Source organism: Petromyzon marinus, chromosome 76, assembly GCF_048934315.1.
Source record: "Petromyzon marinus isolate PM22_M1 ecotype Great Lakes invasive population chromosome 76, UKy_Petmar_22M1.pri1.0, whole genome shotgun sequence".
In the NCBI taxonomy this organism is placed as follows: domain Eukaryota; kingdom Metazoa; phylum Chordata; class Hyperoartia; order Petromyzontiformes; family Petromyzontidae; genus Petromyzon; species Petromyzon marinus.
The window spans coordinates 1,682,390-1,699,028 of record NC_133742.1 but is presented as its reverse complement, the minus strand read 5'-3'; the positions used below and the strand labels follow the sequence as shown (position 1 = coordinate 1,699,028).

General features: G+C 51.7%; 2 protein-coding genes across 2 annotated transcripts in view; one reads left to right on the top strand and one right to left on the bottom strand.

Moving 5' to 3' along the window:
- The window catches only part of LOC116957542 (uncharacterized), a 305,854-nt gene extending 296,133 nt beyond the window's left edge, over positions 1-9,721 (bottom strand). The window contains exon 1 of the mRNA XM_076056492.1: positions 9,698-9,721. The gene's annotated coding sequence lies outside the window, so the exon portion shown is untranslated. The remainder of the gene's footprint in view (positions 1-9,697) is intronic.
- The window catches only part of LOC116957509 (uncharacterized), a 35,669-nt gene continuing 19,321 nt past the window's right edge, over positions 292-16,639 (top strand). Inside the window, exons 1-10 of the mRNA XM_076056486.1 lie at positions 292-310; positions 1,835-1,959; positions 3,835-4,008; positions 4,610-4,675; positions 7,821-7,851; positions 9,788-9,898; positions 10,378-10,508; positions 12,198-12,371; positions 13,956-14,062; positions 15,706-15,825. Coding sequence (XP_075912601.1) covers positions 1,846-1,959; positions 3,835-4,008; positions 4,610-4,675; positions 7,821-7,851; positions 9,788-9,898; positions 10,378-10,508; positions 12,198-12,371; positions 13,956-14,062; positions 15,706-15,825 — 1,028 coding nt within the window. The 5' untranslated portion in view covers positions 292-310; positions 1,835-1,845. The remainder of the gene's footprint in view (positions 311-1,834; positions 1,960-3,834; positions 4,009-4,609; positions 4,676-7,820; positions 7,852-9,787; positions 9,899-10,377; positions 10,509-12,197; positions 12,372-13,955; positions 14,063-15,705; positions 15,826-16,639) is intronic.

Genomic DNA, 16,639 nt, shown 5'->3' with positions numbered 1-16,639 from the left:
ACTACGCTAAATACTACGAAACATTCTTTATTGTCTTATTAGGTTGTTTTACGGTTTAATGCAAAAAAATATATAACTGGACGGAAATTCTTATTAAAGTAAAAAAAAGATATAAAACACGGAAAGTTTTAAAGCGACATTGCACCTATGGGAGACTCGTGAGAGAGACTCGTCGACTTGTGAGGGACTCGTGAGAGGGACTCGTCGACTCGTGAGGGACTCGTGAGGGGGACTCGTGAGGGACTCGTGAGGGGGACTCGTCAGGGACTCGTCGACTCGTGAGGGACTCGTGAGAGGGACTCGTCGACTCGTGAGGGACTCGTGAGGGGGACTCGTGAGGGGGACTCGTGAGGGGGACTCGTCAGGGGGACTCGTCAGGGACTCGTGAGGCACTTGTCGTCAGGGACTTGTGTGAGGGACTCGTGAGGCACTTGTCGTCGGGGACTTTGTTTTGTTTTGGGGGAAGGAGAGGCCCCAACCGTTCGCCGTTTGAATTTAAGGAGCCAATCAGCGCGCGGGGGGTGCGTCGCCATGGAGACGGCGTGAGGCCGAGAGGGGGGGGAGGGGCGTCAGTGTGTCTCCATGGAGACAGCGGTGCGAGTAGGGGTGTGAGTGCGTCACCATGGAGACGGTGGGGTCGGGGGTGTGGGTGCGTCACCATGGAGACGGTGGGGTCGGGGGTGTGAGTGCGTCGCCATGGAGACGGCGGGGTGGGGGTTCCCGCGGTGGACCCCGCGCTGTGGCCGAGCAGGGGGAGCGAGGGAACGTTGGCGAGAACTTCGACTCGTCTCGCCAGCCACAGGGCCATCGCCCGAAACGTCGCCTTAGTTATACACAGACGACACGCGCGTGTCGACCGTTCACGCACAACCAGAGTTGTTGGCGGAGGCGTTTGTTTGAGGATCCGGTAGGGTTGTGTTTCTGTGTTCGTGAGAGTGTCTCAAGGTCGGCTCAGCCTTAAACGAGTGCCCGGCGTAGTGGCGTGTGTCTATATTCTTGGTTCTTTCGGTAAAGTCACGTGTCTAGTTAAACATCGCCACTTGGGAGAGACAAAGGCGGCCGAGCGGGCGTGATGTTGGCCACCCACCCCCCTTCGCGTGCCACTGTGCCGGCCTTAACAGGCGCTGCTGCTACTCGCCACTACTAACAGCACTTGCCCCAACAGTCTGTTAGAGGCTACACGGGGGGAGCTTTGTCTGTGTGTAGATTGTGTAGCTGTGTGTAGATTGTGTAGCTGTGTGTGTGTAAGGGTGAGTGAGTGGGTGATTTAAGGGAGCGGTGGCGCAGCGGTTAGCACGCTGCACTACGAACCCGGCGACCCGAGTTCGATTCCCGCTAACGGCCACCAACATCAGTGACGATTATCTGAACCGGTCCCGGGCCTCCCCTAGGTCGACTCAGCCACAAATGAGTACCTGGTGCGGTGTGTAAACATCGCCACTAGGGAGACAAAGGCGGTCGGGCGTGGTGCTGGCCACCCACCCCCTCGTGTACCGTTCCGGCCTTCATAGGTGCTCGCTAACAGCACTTGCCCCTACAGTCTGTTAAGGCTATATGGGGGATCTTTGTTTTGTTTTTGTGTGAGGTGAGTTAGGGGAGCGGTGGCGCAGTGGTTAGCACGGTGCGCTCCGAACCCGATATTCTGTGTCTATCTCTGTGTGTGTATGCATCTCTGTGTCAGTCTCTCTGTATCTGTATGTATTTTGAACTTCTGCATCTCTGTATCTATCTCTCTGTGTGCATCTCTGTGTCTATATATGTGTGTATCTCTATCTTTGTATGCGTGCGTCTCTCTGTGTGCATCTCTCTGTGTGTGTATCTCTCTCTGCCCCAGTATCTCTGGGTATGGAGATGCCGGGTGGCGTGCGAGGCTCCTCGCGTGACCTCGAGTCCCAAGCGGAGCTCCGAGAGCGCCTCTACTCAGCCTTCAAGAGCCGAGGCCTCCTCACTTCGCTAAAGGTGACTCGCATAGACACACACAGACACACATAGACACACTGATACACATAGACACACACAGAAACACATAGACACACACAGACACACTGATACACACACGCACGGACACACATAGACACACAGGCATACGTACATACAGACACACAGACACTTGACACACTGATACACATAGACCCACTGATACACACACACACAGACACATAGACACACTGATACACATAGACACACAGAGAACACACATAGACACACAGACATACATACAGACACACAGACACTTGACATACTGATACACATAGAGACACTGATACACATAGACACACAGACACACTGATACACATAGACACACACAGACACACTGATACACACACGCACACACACACAGACGCACATAGACATAAATACAGACACACAGACACTAGACACACATAGATACACACAGACACACATAGACACACATAGACACACTGATACACGCACGCACAGACACATAGATACACAGACACACCAGACACACGAGACACACTAATACACGCGCAGACATACAGACACACACGTAGATACACACTCACACAGACAGATACACATGTAGATATACACACAGATACATATACAGACTGACAGACACAAAGACTTACACACAGACTCACACACACATAGATACACATAGACACAGACTCAATGTGACTCCTCACACACTCACAGAGACAAAGGGCCCCCGGGTAGCCTGGCCAGACTGTCGGGGCAAGTGCTATGTGTGTCTGTGTCTTTACGCGATCAATATATATTTTGCACGTGGTTTCAACAGAGGTCTCACTCTGAATCCGTTGATCGGTATCTTTCCATCGGCTATGTAATGCTGTGTGGAAGCTGCCTGGTCTGTCGCTCCACACAAAGCTCCAGGTCTTCTCGGCCACATTCATGCCCTCCCTTTGCTATGCTTGTGAAACGTGGACCCCTCTAATGGAACATCTGTGTGAGTTAGAAGCATTCAAGCTGGCCCTGCCTACGATCCATCCTGGGTTTAACCAAGCGGCTGGATTGTGTTGAGGAGCTCACAAATCGTTTAAAGATCTGGACACAGTCCCATCGGTAAACTCCTCCGGCAGACAAGGCTGCATTGGCTGGGTCACGTAGCTCGCATGCCAAGCAACCGCATACCCCAACAGTTTTTATTCGGCCAGATAGAGGGGGTGAAATGGGCGTGGCACGGGCTTGAGAAGAGATGGAGTTGATGAGGTATGGGAGGTTTTGGAGCTGAGTGGACTTGCTGATGACCGGTACCAGAGGTGTCAAGATCGGCCTCTGTGGGGGAGGCTCGTAAAGGACGCTGCTTCTGGGCAGTTGGAGGCAGTCGCCCTCCAACAACAACGGAGGGCGGAGGAGCGATGCTCACAACAACGAGCGGAGCGCCGGGCAGCTAAAACACAGCAAGTTGGCACAGTAGGGGGCACAGGTGGTGCATCTGCCAATCATCTCAGTCAACTCATGGCACCTGGGTCTGTCCCGTGATCTCTTGCCAGCGAGCGTTTGACACTTCACGTGACCTCAAAGTGCACGTAGCCTGGCATAGGCGTTGTGGTGACATCTGGAATATTTTTGCTGTTTTTTCCTGGATTTTCTGTTTGCACAGTCACATAGTCACTTGAAGTAATTTTCTTGTTCGTGTTTTTGTTTTTTTGTTTGTTGTGGTTGCACCCGATTCCAGAGCCGAATGGCTCACAGGGCTATACCAAATAAATGAAACTGAAAACTGAAACTGAATGGCGAACGGTGGGTATTGGTATTGGTGTGCGATGCGAGACAGATCCATGTGCGGGCCGCGCTGTCCGAGAGCTGCGTGTGTATCTGTGTGTCTGTGCATGTGGTGTGAGACAGACCCATGTGCGAGACCGTGTCGTCCGTGAGCTGCGCTGTCCAGGCGAGTCGAAGGCTCCTCCGGGCCTGGTGGAGAGTGCCGCTCTGAGCCTCGTGGCTCAGCATCTGGGGGCCACGGCCTGCGAGTACTCTCTGTGCCTCCTGTACCCAGAGAGTGGCCTGCAACCCCACGCGGTCACTTACTCACTCAGCTACTCACTCACTCACTCAGCGACTCACTCACTCAGATACTCAATCATTCAGCTACTCACTAAGCTACTCACTCAGCTACTCACTCACTCAACTACTCACTCAGTTACTCAGCTACTCACTCAGCGACTCACTCGCGCAGCTCCTCACTCGCTGAGCTACTCACTCACTCACTCAGCTGCTCACTCACTCAGCAACTCAATCACTCAGATACTCACTCAGCTACTCAGCCACTTTCTCAGCTACTCACTCAGCTACTCAATCACTCAGCTACTCACTCAGCTACTCACTCAGCTACTCACTCACTCAACTACTCACTCAGTTACTCAGCTACTCACTCAGCTACTCACTCAGCTACTCACTCACGCAGCTACTCACTCAGCTACTCACTCACTCGGCTACTCACTTACTCAGTCACTCAGTTATTCACTCACTCAGCTTCTGATGTTGATGGTGTTGATGGTGGTGATGTTGCTGGTGATAGTGTTGATGGTGGTGGTGATGATAAGTGATGTTGATGGTGACATAGGTGATGGTATTGATGGTGGTGATGGTGGTGATGATGCTGATGTTGTTTTCGCCACAGGTATTGAAGCCGGAGGAGGTTCTGCGGGTTCTAGGTTTAAGCTCGGAGCGCTGGGCAGCACGGACAGTAAGAACACAGACAGACAAATGCACATACATACACACAGACACACATACACACAGACACATAGTTACACACAGACACAGTCAAAGATCCCCCGTGTAGCCTCTAGCAGGGCTATAAGGGCAAGTGCTGTTAGTAGCGGGTAGCAGTAGAGCCTATGAAAGCCGGCACTGTGGCAGGCAGGGGGGTGGGTGGTCAGCACCATGCCCGCCCGGCCACCTTTGTTTTCCCAGTGACGATGTTTACATACCGTACCAGGTATTTGTTTGGGACTGAGTCGACCTAAGGGAGGCCCCAGATAATCGCAATCACTGGTATAAGTCAAGGCCATGAGTGGGAATTGAACTCGGGCCTCCGCCGGGTTCGTAGCGCAGCGTATAGATTTATCACGTGTACAGTATCGTTATAAAGGCTGTTAACAATAGCCCAACGAAGCCTATGAGCATACCGCTCATAGCTGAAAAAGGGCGCTGTCGGTAACCCATGTCCATTGGGGCCATTTATAGTGACCTATAGTGCTGTTTTGTTACAGCGCTGTTGGTAACGCATCTCCATTGGAACCATGTTATAGTGACCTTCTATAGCGCTGTTTCATTACAGCGCTGTCGGTAACGCATCTCCATTGGAACCATGTTATAGTGACCTTCTATAGCGCTGTTTCCTATAGCGCTGTTGGTAACGCATCGCCATTGGAACCATGTTATAGTGACCTTCTATAGCGCTGTTTCCTATAGCGCTGTCGGTAACGCATCTCCATTGGAACCATGTTATAGTGACCTATAGCGCTGTTTCCTATAGCGCTGTCGGTAACGCATCTCCATTGGAACCATGTTATAGTGACATATAGCGCTGTTTCCTATAGCGCTGTCGGTAACGTATCTCCATTGGAACCATGATATAGTGACCTTCTATAGCGCTGTTTCCTATAGCGCTGTCGGTAACGCATCTCCATTGGAACCATGTTATAGTGACCTTCTATAGCGCTGTTTCCTATAGCGCTGTCGGTAACGCATCTCCTTTGGGGCCATATTCTAGTGACCTATCGCGCTGTTTCCTATAGCCCTGTCGGTAACGCATCTTCCTTCACATCACTGCCTGCAGCTTCAAGTTGTCTTCTTATCCGTGCAACCTTTTTCTTACTGCTACGCTGGCCACTCTTTGGGCCCAGCTCAGATGCAGTATCCTTCTGAAGCGATACAAATCGAATGTCAATATCTTATATTTGTGAGTTTGTTTTCAATGTCCAAGTATCGCAGGCATACAAAGCTGTACTGAACACGCATCTCCATTGGGGCCATGTTATAGTGACCTACTATAGCGCTGTTTCGTACAACGTTCCATTTACCAAGGATGCATCCCGAGCGCTTTCGGAGGAAGCCACTGGAGCTATGCACTTTTAAATCATCATCGAGATTGATAACTAATTTCTTAAGAACTGCTTATTGTTGTGTTTAGTTTGTTATCCTTCCCCCGCACCTCTGATTATAATGGTTGGCTACGTAAGGTTGCAAAAGACGTTCAAAATACATGCATACAGTGAGGGAAAAAAGTATTTGATCCCCTGCTGATTTTGTACGTTTGCCCACTGACGAAGAAATTATCAGTCTATAATTTTAATGGTAGGTTTATTTGAACAGTGAGAGACAGAATAACAACAACAAAATCCAGAAAAACGCATGTCAAAAAATGTTATAAATTGATTTGCATTTTAATGAGGGAAATAAGTATTTGACCCCCTCTCAATCAGCAAGATTTCTGGCTCCCAGGTGTCTTTTACACAGGTAACGAGCTGAGATTAGGAGCACACTCTTAAGGGGAGTGTTCGTCTGGAGGAAGCTCAATGGGGAAGTGTCGCCCACCCTGGCGGGGTGGGGGGAGGAGGGGGGCGCCTTGACGGGAAAGCGGTGGCGGTGGCCGAGATGGAAAAGAAACCCGGCAAACAGAACTCGACGCTGGGACGTGCCAGAATCTGCGGCGTTTAGACTGCTAGCAGGAGGAAGAGGAGGGGGAGGAGGTGGAGGGGGAAGAGGAGGAGGTGGAGGGGGAATCTAATGAGCTGTGAAGCTCTTTGTCACACATTGTCCAGTAGGGGCACGGCATATCTATGGGTCTCCATGGGTCTCTGTTGTATCTCTATGTATCTCTATGTATCTCTATGTAGCTCTCTGTATCTTTATGTATCTATGTAGCTCTATGTATCTCTATTTATCTCTATGTAGCTCTCTGTATCTCTATGTATCTATGTAGCTCTATGTATCTCTATTTATCTCTATGTAGCTCTCTGTATCTCTATGTATCTATGTAGCTCTATGTATCTCTATTTATCTCTATGTAGCTCTATGTATCTCTACGTTTCTCTATTATAGCTCTATGTATCTCTATGTATTGAGAGGGGGTCAAATACTTATTTCCCTCATTAAAATGTAAATCAATTTATAACATTTTTGACATGCGTTTTTCTGGATTTTGTTGTTATTCTGTCTCTCACTGTTCAAATAAACCTACCATTAACATTATAGACTGATGATTTCTTTGTCAGTGGGCAAACGTACAAAATCAGCAGGGGATCAAATACTTTTTTCCCTCACTGTACTACAGTATACACTACACTACTATATGCTACACTATACCATTATACACATACATACTACTATACACTACACTACTACACACTACTAAACTACTATATATACACTATTCCACTATACATACATTATACTACACACTATACCACTACACTGCTACACACTATACACGACGCTACTATAAAAATACACTACTCTACAATACACTTTGCACTACACTCCTATACACTACGCTACTATACAATACACTACTGTACAATACACTCCTGTACACTACATCATACTACTGTGTTTAGTTTGTTTTCCTTCCCCCGCACCTCTGATTAGCGTCGGTTGGCTACGTACAGTGGTGCCAAAGAAGTTCAACGTACACACAGAGGACTGCAGAGCTCGGAGAGAGAGAGAATTTGGTGGCTGCCTCTCTTGCGTCTCCGAGTTGCTCGCGTTCTCATACCGAGAGAGCGAGAAGCGAGCCAACTCTGCATTGCAAGCTGATGCTGCGCAAGTCGCCGCTGCAATTATCTCGAAACTTCGTTTTGTGTTTCGTTTTGTTCTCGTTACAGACTGCGGGGAGTGCAGGAGGAAGCCATCAGAGTGAGTTTTATTCACGTGTCATTCACCAATGCTGGTAAGCTGCCAGATGTTTATAGCTAGGGACCGATTTCGACGTTAAGTATCTCATCAGCAGCAGAGCCAGGCTCTGCTTGAACCAGTGCTGGTGAACTGCCAAATGTTTATAGGCACGGACCGGTTTCGACATTCAGTGTCTCATCAGCAGTAGAATCCCCTGTATCTCTGTGTGTGTGTATATATGTATATATGTGTGCGTGTTTGTCTGTGTATCTCTGTATCTATGTCAGTGTGTGTATCTCTGTATATCTCTCTGTGCTTATCTCATCCTCTTTATCTGTGTGTATGTGTGTGTAATGACCAACACGCTGTTCTGGCATCGGCGCATCCACACAATATCATGGATGCACGCCAGGTCCAAGCAAGATAATCTGCTGGACTATATAGTGACGGAACAGCAGATGCAGGCCCATGTCCTTGACACCAGAACCCACCATGGAGCTGATCTGCCCACTGACCATTGGCTTGTCATCTGTTAGATGTGCCTGCCATTCTTCCACTCTGGTGGTGGGTGTCCATCTCGGACCCTCTTCAAACCCACAGTAGACCCCCCTCTTCTTGATGTTAAGTTGAAATGGGTGAGCTTCAGGAATGTGGTTCATGCAGCTGCAATGGCTGCATCCATGCTGAGTTTAACCAAGCTGGATTGTGTGAGGAGCTCACAGATTCTTGAACGATCTGGACACATTCCCATCAGTGAGTTCCTTTGGCAAGCAAGACTGTGTTGGCTGGGTCACATGGCCCACATGCCCAGCCACCACATGCCCAAGCAGCTACTGTTTGGCCGGATAGAGGGGGCTAAACGGGCACGGCACGGGCTACGGAAGAGAGGACTGATGCGCTACAGTAAGATGTGGAGCTGAGTGGGCTTGCAGATGACCGGTACCAGCACTGTTAAGATCGGATTCTGTGGAGGAGGCTCATGAAGGACGCTGCTACTGAGCAGTTGGAGGCAGTTGCCCTCCAGCAACAACGGAGAGGAGCGGCGATCACAACAACGAGCGGAGCGCCAGGTGGCTACAGCGCAGCAAGTTGGCAAGCAGGGGACACAGGTGGTGCAGCTGCCACTCATCTCTGTCAGTCAACGCATGGCACCTGAGTCTGTCTTGTGACATGTCAGCAAGCCTTCGACACTTCACATGGTCTCAGAGTGCACATAGCCTGGCACAAGCGTCGTGGTGACGTCACTTAGTGGCGAATGGCGGTTGTTGTTGTTGTTGTGTATATGTATCTATCTCTGTGTGTGTGAATATCTATGTATCTGTGTGTGTATCTCTATCTATCTCTGTGTGTGTGAATATCTATGTATCTATACTCTTTGGTTCTATTCGGTAAAGTCACGTAGGTAAAAAATAAAACAACAAAAATCATGACGTTTCGGCCACAACACAAGCGGCCTTCATCAGGTGAAGGGGCCAGACTGTCTCGAGGACAGCGCTGGAGTGAACACAGCTAAGCTCAGACCGCGATCTTTAAGCTGTGTGAGAGAAATTAAGGTGCCTTGACAAAGGAATTAGCATAAAAATTAGCATTTAATTGGCCGACTTAGCATGATGAACGGTGTAGAGGTGGTGTATATGCGGGTGAACATGCCGGTTGGCGAGGGGGGGAGGGGGAGTTTACCTATTGCTAATTTTTATGCTAATTCCTTTGTCAAGGCACCTTAATTTCTCTCACACAGCTTAAAGGTCACGGTCTGAGCTTGGCTGTGTTTCACTCAAGCGCTGTCCTCGAGAGAGTCAGGCCCCTTCACCTGAAGAAGGCCACTTGTGTTGTTGGCGAAACGTCGTGATTATTTTTTATTTTTTACCTACGTGACTTTACCGAATAGAACCAAAGAGTATGGATCCTTGCAGTCACGAAAGCTTCAAATCTAGAATCTATGTATCTCTCTCTGTAGGTTTGTTGCTCTGGCTGCTGGAAGAGCTCTCCGAGAGAAGGAGAGGGAGCGGCGTTCGCGATGAGGAGACGCAGACCAGCCCCGAGGAGCGAGCGTGGGGCGAAACACTCGGTATTCACCAAGACACTCGCTACTGACCAAAACACTCACCAAATTGCTTTCTCACTCACCAAAACACTTGCTACTCACCAAAACACTCACCAAATTGATTTCTCACTCACCAAAACACTCGCTCGCCGATGTGCCGTGGGCTGACTGCTGTGCCAGACGAGGTACACCAGGTCACTCACCACTCCCACACACGCTCACCCACCACTTCCCACACACGCTCACCTGCCAGTCGAAAGACAAAGATCCCCCGTGTAGCCTTAACAGACTGTTGGAGCAAGTGGTGTTAGTGAGTAGCACCTATATATCTCCGTGTCTCTGTGTGTGCCTGTTTCTCTATCTCTCTGTCTATCTATCTCCATGGCTATCTCCGTGTCTCTCTGTGTTTCCATCTCCATGGGTCTGTGTCTACCTCCGTGTATGTCTCCTTACCTATCTCTCCATGTCTATCTCTCCGTGTTTCTCTGTGTTACTGTCCCCAGGGGAGAGGCTGCGCTGCATTGACCGTGAGTTTTCGGCGTCTGTCCCGGACCCCAAGGGAGCAGCCGGATCTGCCCTCCACCGGCTGGAGCTGCAGGTGGAGCGGAGAGTCCGGGAGGAGGTGGACACCAGGGTGAGGCACTCTCTGTGTGTCTGTGTGAGCAATGCCATGGGGGGGATGGCCAATTTAAATTTGCTATTCCCCTCATGGCGTTTGTAGCCACCACAGTGGCCAAAGGCGGCTCTGGACGGGTGCCAGGGGTTGGAAACCCCTCCACCTTCAACCTAAGTACCACTAAATTACGTGGAAAAAAATCTAACTAAGCTTGTGACGGAGGCTCCAGGGGGATAGGCATCTGTGACGTCTCCTGGCCAAACCCCATTTGGCGGAGCCAGGAGGCTGAACCCGCACCCTCAGGGTTCCTCCAGAAACAGCAAAAAACCACTGCGAGTGGCCACGTGGAATGTTCGAATGCTTACTGCGGAGGAGAGACTGCCACTCCTCTTTCGGGAGCCGGACCGGTACCGCCTGGATCTCTGGCATTCAGGAGGTCCGGTGGACCGGCTCTGGCTCCTACCACCATGAGGGGTGGACAGTCCTCTACTCAGAGCAGAAAACTGCTAAACGACAGGGAGTGGCTCTTCTTCTGAACACAATAATGAAGGGGGCGTGGGAGTGTCACGGTGAGGTGTGGGAAGCTGTGGAAAGCCCCAGTCTACTGTGGGCTTGCCTCTCCATCAACGGGAGGCGAGGAATGGTGGTGGTTGCTTACGCCGCCACCTAAGATGAACATCAGTGGAGGGATGCAGGCAAGGCCAATGAGTCAGATGCCTTCTATGATTTCCTGTCACAGGTGCTAGTTGAAGTGGCCTCCCGGGATAGAGTCATCCTGTTGGGTGACTTTAATGCCCGATTTGGTCATGATGCTGGCACCTGGGCCGGAGTGATTGTAAGGCATGGGCCAGATAAGCGCAATAACAACGGTAGGAGGCTGCTAGACTTTTGCTCAGCCCATTTTCTTGTAATTACCAACACCGTGTTCTGGGATTGGCAATGCACGCCGGGACCAAGCAAGAATATCTGCTGGCCTATATAGTGACAGGACAGCAGATGCGGGCCCATGTCCTTAATACCAGGACCTACTGTGGAGCTGATCTGCCCACTGACCATCGGCTTGTCGTCTGTAAGATGCGCTTGCCATTCCTCCACTCCAGTGGTGGGTGTCCATCTAGGACTCCATTCAAACCCACAGCGGCCTGGTCTTAGCTAGCTGATGCAAGTTGCAAGCCAGAATTTCATAATCACATGCAGCTGGGGTTGGTTTAGAACTGCGGCTCATGCAGCTGCAGTGGCTGCTTTTGGTGCACGTTTCGAACCTGCCCAGAGACCCTGGGCGACGGAGGAGGAGAAAACGTGACAGGCTCACTTCCACCATTTAGAGCATCCCACATCGGAGAATGAGAGGAGGCTTACCGCAACCTTCGCTTGGAGGTTCTGAGAGCCACATCAATCACCATTCTTAGGGCAAAGAAGTGATCCGATCTCCGACTTCGAGGAACAATTTTGCAGATTTGCTGAGCATTTCTGTGAGGTCTTGGGGGAGGGGAATCCCTCAGCCCAGAAAACATTGTTGGGCAAAGTGGGGATGACCCTGCTGAAGCTACGGTGCCTCAAATATTGGAAAAAGTCGTCACACGCTGTGAGTGGATGGCTAAAGTGCCATCTATTGAGGAAGTACGGAAGGAGTGTTCTCTCTATCTCTGTATCTATCTCTGTATCTCTATTTATCTTTTTCCCTGTATGTCTCTGTGTGCATCCCAGGTGCGAGAGTTCACGGAGCGCTCGCTGTCCGAGGCGGTGCAGAGAGAGCGCCGGAGTGATGGGGAGCAGCGGGCTGAGTGGCTGAGCGGGGCCGAACGCGACGCTCGGAGGCAGCGCGAGGAGCTGGAGCGGAGCCACGCGGCCGCGTCCAAGCTGTGGCGCCAACGCCAGGAGGTTGTGACGCACGCAGCACTCGGCACACAGACTGACACACACAGACAGACACACACAGACAGACACAGAGGCAAAGCTCCCCCGTGTAGCGCTGTAACAGTATAGGGACAAGTGCCATTAGCAGTGAGTAGCTAACGCAGACACGTGGATATGTGCGTAGACAAAGGCATGCAGAGACACATAATCACACGCATCCAAAGGTCCCCGTGTAGCCCTCTAGCGGATTGGAGGGGCAAGTGCCGTTCATAGCGAGTAGCACTGAACACAGACTGTTACGTGCGACGGCACATCAGTGGCTGGCTGAGGCGCCATCTGTTGAGGAAGTGCGGAGGGCGATCCGAAGCTTGAAACCATGTGAAGTGCTGGGGAGAGGTGACCCCTCAGGTGAACTGCTCAGGCAGGGTGGCGTCTGTGTACAGACTGCCCTACATGACGTCATCACAACCAATTGGACCACTGGACGGGTTCCACGGCATTGGAAGGATGCCCTGGTAGTCCCCGTTTTTAAAAACGGGCACCGCACTGATGGCTACGATTGGTCAACCATTTTATGTATGCGGATAATCTGGTGGTTGCTACTCACTTTGAGAAGGAGTTGGAGGTTATGTTGCTGAACCTGGAGCATGCCACTAAGAGGTTGGGCCTTACCCCCAGCCGGGTTCAAGCAAGAACATCTGCAAAATGATCTAAACTCGCCACACAGAGACCTATAGACTCATCACATACAGACCCATAGACTCATCACACAGAGACCTACAGACTCATCACACAGAGACCCACAGATTAATCACACAGAGACCCACAGACTCATCACACAGAGACCCACAGACTCATCACACAGAGACCCATAGACTCATCACACAGAGACCTACAGACTCATCACACAGAGACACACAGATTCATCACACAGAGACCCACAGACTCATCACACAGAGACCTATAGACTCATCACATACAGACCCATAGACTCATCACACAGAGACCCACAGACTCATCACACAGAGACCCACAGATTAATCACACAGAGACCCACAGACTCATCACACAGAGACCCACAGACTCATCACACAGAGACCCATAGACTCATCACACAGAGACCTACAGACTCATCACACAGAGACACACAGATTCATCACACAGAGACCCACAGACTCATCACACAGAGACCTATAGACTCATCACATACAGACCCATAGACTCATCACACAGAGACCCATAGACTTATCACACAGAGATCCACAGACTCATCACATACAGACCCATAGACGCACCACACAGAGACCCACAGACTCATCACACAGAGACCCATAGACTCATCACACAGAGACCCATAGACTCATCACACAGAGACCCACAGACTCATCACATACAGACCCATAGACGCACCACACAGAGACCCACAGACTTATCACACAGAGACCCATAGACGCACCACACAGAGACCCACTGACTCATCACACAGAGACCCATAGACGCACCACACAGAGACCCACAGACTCATCACACAGAAATCCATATTGCATGTGTGTTGCGCGTGTGTTGCGCGTGTTGTACGTCTGTTGCACATTTGTTGCGTGTGGTCAGGATGATGAGCGAGCGCTGTACCAAGAGAGGCAGACGCTGCTGAGAGAGGCCGAGGCTCTGAGGGTGCGGGAGGCCCAGCACAAACTCCACGTGCAGTCCACTGAAGCGTGAGTGAGGTGGTGGTGCGTGAGTGGATGAGTGAGTGAGTAAACAGTAACTTGTAGTGCCACACCTATCACCATCCTCAGGGGAAAGAAAGGTGATGCGATCTCCGATCCCCAGGAACAGCTTTATAGGTTTGCCGAGCATTTCTGTGAGGTCTTAGAGGAGGGGAAACCCTCCAGCCCAGACAACATCATGGGGCATAGTGGGGATGACCCTGCTGGGGCTGCGGTGCCTCAAATATTGGAAGAAGTTGTCATCCCCTGTGAGTGGCTGTCTGAGGTGCCATCTGTTGAGAAAGCACGTAAGGCGATCTGAGACCAGGAAAAGTGCCAGCAGGAGATGGTCTCCCAAGTGAACTGCTCAAGGAGGATGGCGTTTGTGTGCAGACTGCCCTATATGACATCATAATGACAGTCTGGACCACTGGACGGGTTCCGCAAGATTGGAAGGATACACTGAACGCAAACACTCTAAACGCGTGATGTCGATTATAAATGTGGGGGGGGGGGAAACCAGAGGACCCGGAGAAAAATCCACACAGCCGCGTGGAGAGAGAGACACGTAAACTCCAAGTATACAGGCGGCAGGGTTGGGATCGAACCCACGACCTCCCACATACTCGGTAAGGGAAATAACATCTCATCGCCCCCGTGGTGCCCCAAACAGCCAGAGACACACACAGAGAGACAGGCAGAGACACACAAGCACAGAGACACACGCAGAGATAGATACACACATAGACACAGACACACAAGGAGAACGTGCAAACTCCAAATATACAACAAGCTTTGTCAGGGTTAGAATCAAACCCACAACCTCCTATATACCTGGCGAGGGAAATGACATCTCATCACCACTGGGGGGTTTCGCCTCTGAAATAAATTGTCTTTAAAGAGAAATCATCTGTGTCTGGAACGAAACGTCTGACCCCACGGCTCTGTCCCTCCCTCTCTCCCCTCCCTTCCCTGCCCTCACTCACCTCCTGACCCTCCCTCCCCCGCCTCCCTCCCCCTCCCCTTCCTCCCTCACCTCCCTCACCTCCCTCCCCCTTCCCTCACCTCCCTCCCTCCCTCACCTCCCTCTCCCCTCCCCTCCCCTCCCCTCCCTCCCCTCCCTCCCCCTTCCCTCCCTTCCTCACCTCCCTCCCCTCCCTCCCCTCCCTCTCCCTTCCCTCCCTCACCTCCCTCCTTCTTCCCTCCCTTCCTCACCTCCCTCACCTCCCTCTCCCTTCCCTCCCTCCCCTCCCTCTCCCCTCCCCTCCCTCACCTCCCTCTCCCCTCCCCTCCCTCACCTCCCTCTCCCCTCCCCTCCCTCACCTCCCTTCCCTCCCTTCCTCACCTCCCTCCCCTCCCTCACCTCCCTCTCCCTTCCCTCCCTCACCTCCCTCTCCCTTCCCTCCCTCACCTCCCTCCCTCAACTCCCTCCCTCACCTCCATCCCCTCCCTCACCTCCCTCCCTCAACTCCCTCTCCCTCCCCTCCCTCACCTCCCTCCCCCTTCCCTCCCTTCCTCACCTCCCTCTCCCCTCCCTCACCTCCCTCCCCCTTCCCTCCCTTCCTCACCTCCCTCCCCCTTCCCTCCCTTCCTCCCCTCCCTCCCTGTCTGTGTGACTGGACGCGTCACCTACGGTGCCAACCGCCGAGCAGCGCCCTGCGGCTGAGGGAGCGAGGGGTGGAGAGCGCTGAGGGGAGGCTGAAGGAGAGGGAGACGGCGGCCGGTGCCCTGGAGGAGACGTTCGCCCTCCGGCTCCGGCAACACACGATGGCGTGGGTCCCCCCGCTAAGTGTCGTCTTGGTGTGGGGTCTGGGGCTGTTGTTGTTGTTGTTGTTGTCGTCTTGGTGTGGGGTCTGGGGTTGTTGTTGTTGTTGTCGTCTTGGTGTGGGGTCTGGGGCTGTTGTTGTTGTTGTCGTCTTGGTGTGGGGTCTGGGGCTGTTGTTGTTGTTGTTGTCTTGGTGTGGGGTCTGGGGCTGTTGTTGTTGTTGTTGTCTTGGTGTGGGGTCTGGGGCTGTTGTTGTTGTTGTTGTCGTCTTGGTGTGGGGTCTGGGACTGTTGTTGTTGTTGTTGTCGTCTTGGTGTGGGGTCTGGGGCTGTTGTTGTTGTTGTCGTCTTGGTGTGGGGTCTGGGGTTGTTGTTGTTGTTGTCGTCTTGGTGTGGGGTCTGGGGCTGTTGTTGTTGTTGTCGTCTTGGTGTGGGGTCTGGGGCTGTTGTTGTTGTTGTTGTCTTGGTGTGGGGTCTGGGGCTGTTGTTGTTGTTGTTGTCTTGGTGTGGGGTCTGGGGCTGTTGTTGTTGTTGTTGTCGTCTTGGTGTGGGGTCTGGGACTGTTGTTGTTGTCGTCTTGGTGTGGGGTCTGGGGCTGTTGTTGTTGTTGTTGTCGTCTTGGTGTGGGGTCTGGGGCTGTTGTTGTTGTTGTTGTCGTCTTGGTGTGGGGTCTGTTGTTGTTGTTGTTGTTGTTGTTGTTGTTGTCGTCTTGGTGTGGGGTCTGGGGCTGTTGTTGTTGTCGTCTTGGTGTGGGGTCTGGGGCTGTTGTTGTTGTTGTCGTCTTGGTGTGGGGTCTGGGGCTGTTGTTGTTGTTGTTGTCGT